This window comes from Aplidium turbinatum, chromosome 1 (genome assembly GCF_918807975.1).
Source record: "Aplidium turbinatum chromosome 1, kaAplTurb1.1, whole genome shotgun sequence".
Taxonomy (NCBI): domain Eukaryota; kingdom Metazoa; phylum Chordata; class Ascidiacea; order Aplousobranchia; family Polyclinidae; genus Aplidium; species Aplidium turbinatum.
This window is the reverse complement of record NC_137472.1, coordinates 6,002,511-6,006,987: the sequence shown is the minus strand read 5'-3', so window position 1 is coordinate 6,006,987 and position 4,477 is coordinate 6,002,511. Positions and strand designations below refer to the sequence as shown.

At 38.6% G+C, this 4,477-nt stretch overlaps 1 protein-coding gene across 1 annotated transcript; it reads left to right on the top strand.

Annotated features, from left to right (window-relative positions):
* The first annotated feature begins 1,502 nt into the window (after window positions 1-1,502).
* On the top strand, window positions 1,503-4,036 carry LOC145769258 (zinc finger MYM-type protein 1-like). The gene is made up of 4 exons (XM_082580874.1): window positions 1,503-1,895; window positions 2,100-2,528; window positions 2,684-2,813; window positions 2,892-4,036. Exons 1-4 carry the CDS (start codon window positions 1,503-1,505, stop codon window positions 4,034-4,036), a joined length of 2,097 nt encoding a protein of 698 aa, XP_082437000.1.
* Window positions 4,037-4,477: the final 441 nt, after the last annotated feature.

Sequence of the window (4,477 nt, the reverse complement as noted above, 5' to 3'; positions counted from 1 at the left end):
TGTTGAAATTGTCTTTACAGTTTGCCTATTCTTGCTGCGAGGCACATTCCTTGCACCTGATAATTTTCCAATTACCAGTAGGCTACCACATTTTCCACAGGTTGGCTTTCGGCAATGCTGGTAAATAAACCATTCCCGCAGCTCTGTGCCACGAAGGGTGTCGTGGAAAACATCACCATGGTTGCTTCATTAACAAGGACAAAATTGCTTGTGAATACGTGTTTACCAGTTATTAGAATCTTCGTAAAAACGTGGCATCCATTAACGTTAAAACACAAGAAACTGACTGTTGTAGTTTATTCAAGTTACTTTTACAAGAAAAACAGGTCAAGTGATACAATAATAAGCCACTTATTAATGGGCTCCATAGTAACTGCGCTTAAGCTATGGTGCTTGAAAGAACTGGTGGTAGTGTGCTACTGTGTTGGTGTGAAAGCAAAATTATGTTGGTCTACTATTCTGATAGACTCAGGCTCGGATTTAGGGGGGGCAGAGGGGGCAGGTGCCCCGGGCCCCCCATTTAGAAGGGCCCCCCGACATAGAAAAAAATGTGATTTAGTGTTATTATTATTTTTTCTTTCAACCATTGAAGTTTCTGCAAAATGCCTCCCTCTTGTTCCAAGGTTTATTTTTAGTCACAAGGTGGCGACTGAGCTTGGCGTTAAGGCATTAGCAACGGTGTGGGTGACTTTCAAGTTACCTTGTGTAGTCTTTAAGTTACTTTATTTTTATGGCGATATGAATATTGTTGGTTTCATAATCACATGCTCAGTCCCGAATTATTCCTAATTGTTTATAGCCTACACTGTTTCTGACCCTTTACGTAGCCTTTGTTTACATCGCAAGTTTCGGTCGACTGCGTTGCCCTTCCCAAAATAAGCTTTATGCAAATTCCCGGATGTTGTCATCGCTATGAGGTTGATTTTTGATGGCGAGGCGGAAGATTCGAACGCAGCTTTTTTAGGGTTTAAATGTTTATTATTGTGGAAGTCATACAGTAGCCTATGTAAGTAGCCTACACTCTTCATCTAAGTTAATGTTTATATTTCTAGCCTACTGATAGTTTAATGCAGATGTAATTGCCTGCTGGATTCGTGGGAACTGAAATGACTGCTGGTGCTACTGCTTAATAAATCATATATCATTTTCGTTTGTTAACCCTATGCTGGCCTACTCCATTACTAGAGCTCAGTTCATAAATTTGTAACTTTGGATGATGCTTAACTAATAACTGGCCCTCCTATTCCACGCCCTGCAAGCTCTCTGGTCTCAGTGGACCTAAACCCTGTTAATTTTCTCGATTCTGCAGTGTGTTGGGTCCCCTTTATTGCATTCTCTCTGTTTAATGTATGTGCGGTCCGCATAGCTACTATTGGTAGCCAAATGGAATCAGTAACTCAACCTGTGGTGGTTACAAATATGATTGCACTTTTTCTAGTTTTTTTTTATCACTCAAGCTTTATATCGTTTTTGTTTAGAGAGTATATATTTTAACCTTGAGTATGCCACGGAAAATTCAGCTTTTAGGAGCTCAGAAAAGAAAAATTTCCAAAGAATCAAGTGAAAAAAATGCTGCAATTGTTGCAAAGACAAAACGTCTCACAAATTTTTTGTCTCTGCAAAACATACAAGATATTGGTACCAGTACTGAACAGTTTGAACTTGAAGTGCATATTCCTGAAACCGCATATACATCCTCAAGTACATTTGCAGACAACCAAGGTGACTTAACAAAACAAGGTGAAGATAGTGGTGATTTGCAATATAGTGGCACCCCTTCTGCAGATACTTTTCCAGATCAGGATAGTGAAGTCTCACGGTACGATCCTGATCCAGCTATGTGGTTTCCTGTCACAGAAAAATGTGTATTCCATTGGTCAACTGCCATCACACCAGTATGTCAAAACAAAAATGACTTTGATTCTTATCCTGAATCCAGCCGTTATTATGAATCAGGTCAAAGTTGTCGATATTTTTAAAACACCATGTTTTTTTCTACACATGACAATGGTGAACCAAATTTAAAAAAATGGCTCCTTTACAGCACATCAAAAGGGGCTGTCTATTGTTTTTACTGTACTTTAATGCGTACCAACCAGGACAAATTTTCAAAAAAGGATGGTTTTAGAAACTGGAAAAAAGCAGAGGAAAAAATGAAATGCCATGAAAAAGGTCAACGACACAGAGAAAGTGTGCTAAAGTTCACTCTTCGATGTAGCGCTTCTTCCCATGTTGACAAGCAGTTAGAAAAAGAAGAGCAAGAAAACAGGAAATATTGGTATGAAGTGCTTCACCGTGTTGTGGCTGTCATACTTTTCTTAAGTGAGAGAGGCTTGGCATTTAGGGGTGATGATGAGAAAATAGGATCCAAGTACAATGGCAACTTTTTAGGAATCGTCGAACTTATTGCACAGTTTGATCCATTCCTTATGGGTCATATTAAGAAGTATGGCAATTGTGGAAGTGGTAGGCAGTCCTATTTGTCATCAACCATTTTTGAAGAATTTATTTTGTTGATAGCAGAAAAGGTTAGAAAATACATTGTGGCAGAACTCAAAGCTGGAAAGTATTTTCAGTTTCAGTGGATTCAACACCAGATTTAGCACATGTTGACCAGTTAACCGTCATTGTACGTTACGTGGTTTCAGGTAAACCAGTAGAAAGATTTTTAACCTTTTTGCAGACTGGCTCTCACAAAGCTGAAGTTCTGTCTTCATTTCTTCTAGAGTTTCTCGAAAGAGAAGAAATCAGTTTTGATGATTGTCGAGGACAATCTTATGATAATGCTAGCAATATGTCTGGCTGCTATGCAGGTATGCAGGCAAGGCTTAAAAACAAGAACTCAAAAGCCATTTTTATCCCGTGTGCTGCACATTCCCTAAATCTTGTAGGGCAGGCTGCTGCATCATGCTGTGTTGAGGCAGTGTCTTACTTTGGCTTTATCCAGAGCTTGTACACATTTTTCTCTGCGTCAACGAAGAGATGGGAGGTGTTGGTTAAGTTTCTAGAAGGAAATGGAAGTGCACTATCGGTTAAACCACTGTCAGCTACTCGTTGGTCAGCAAGAGCTGATGCTACTATAGCCCTTGTGAATGGATACAACTCCATTAAAAATGCTCTTGAGAATATTGAAAATAACCTGGAACAAAAGCCAGAAGCAAGACATGAAGCTTGTTCATTGAGGGACAAAATGGACTGTCTGGAAACTGCTCTGCTAGCTAATTTGTGGAACATAATCCTTGTACGTTTCAACAGCACCAATAAAGCACTCCAAGGTGTTAATGTTGACCTGAAAGTAGTGGTGGATTTGATGGACTCTCTTGAAAAATTTGTACAATCCATCCGAGATAGGTTTGATGAGTTGGAAAAGGTTGCTGGAAACTTATGTACCAGTATGGTGTATAGATCAGGCAGAAACAGACAGAAAACAAGGAACAAGCGGTTCGATGAAGACTCATCAACAACCTCAGAAGAGGTTGTTTTTACACCAAGAGAAAAATTCAGATGTGAAGTTTTCAATGTTATTTTAGATCAGCTCTCTGTTGCTTTAAAACAGCGCAAAGCAGCGTACCAAATGGTGCATGATAGGTTCAACGTACTAGTTAACTTATGCAATCTGAGTGTTCCAGAGATAAGAAGTGAGGCAAAGAAACTAATAAGCTTTTATCCGGGAGACCTTACCGGTGTCTTTGTTGAAGAAGCTGTTCAATTTGCAGCTTTTGCCAAGCTCAGGTCATGCCTTGCCCCTTTGCAGCAAGCAGTTTTGTTGCATGATGAAGGTTTATGTGATACATTTCCAGGTGTTAACATTGCCCTTAGAATTTACTTGAGTATGATGGTAACAAGCTGTTCTGGTGAAAGATCTTTCAGCAAATTGGCACTGATAAAAAATCACCTGAAAAGCACAATGAGTCATGAAAGGCTAAGTTCTCTGTGCCTACTGAATATTGAAAGCAGTGTCCTTAAAATGGTGGAATTTAATGAATTAATCAGAGATTTTGTGGATGCTAAATGTAGAAAGAAAGAGTGTTTTTAGATATTTTGCAGGTGCAGTAAAATGTGATGTGTGACAGAATTCCTAATTTCACTTGCTTAGTAGGCTACATTGCACAGTAATTGCAGTAGCCTAGTTGTTTCAGACTGTACAAATTATATGCAGCAAACAATTTTATTGAGTTTCACTGATTTCAGAAAGCTGTGTTTTATTGTTGTTTGCTTTTATAGGTGTGAAGTTTCATAATACAAATAACTTGATTGTGATTTATTTTCTCCTTTGCGCAGTGTTCATTAATAGTAAACTGTGTAAAGTGCAAGTTAAATCTGCCTTAACGTCATTTTTCTACCTTTCTGCCCTTCACAATAAGTATTTCGTCTCAGGTGACTAGACATTTTCGTGGAATGTTAGGTAAATATAATTTAATGTGAATGCAATATAAATGTTAGTGCAATTACTTTGGAATGTAAAATCTCCCAAAAA

Bases quoted from the DNA above. Each gene is read 5' to 3' on its own strand.
- LOC145769258 (XM_082580874.1), top strand. From the start codon at position 1,503: ATGCCACGGAAAATTCAGCTTTTAGGAGCTCAGAAAAGAAAAATTTCC. The intron at 1,896-2,099 runs GTATGTCAAAAC...CGTACCAACCAG, and splicing joins GGTCAACTGCCATCACACCA to GACAAATTTTCAAAAAAGGA. The intron at 2,814-2,891 runs GTATGCAGGCAA...TAAATCTTGTAG, and splicing joins TATGTCTGGCTGCTATGCAG to GGCAGGCTGCTGCATCATGC.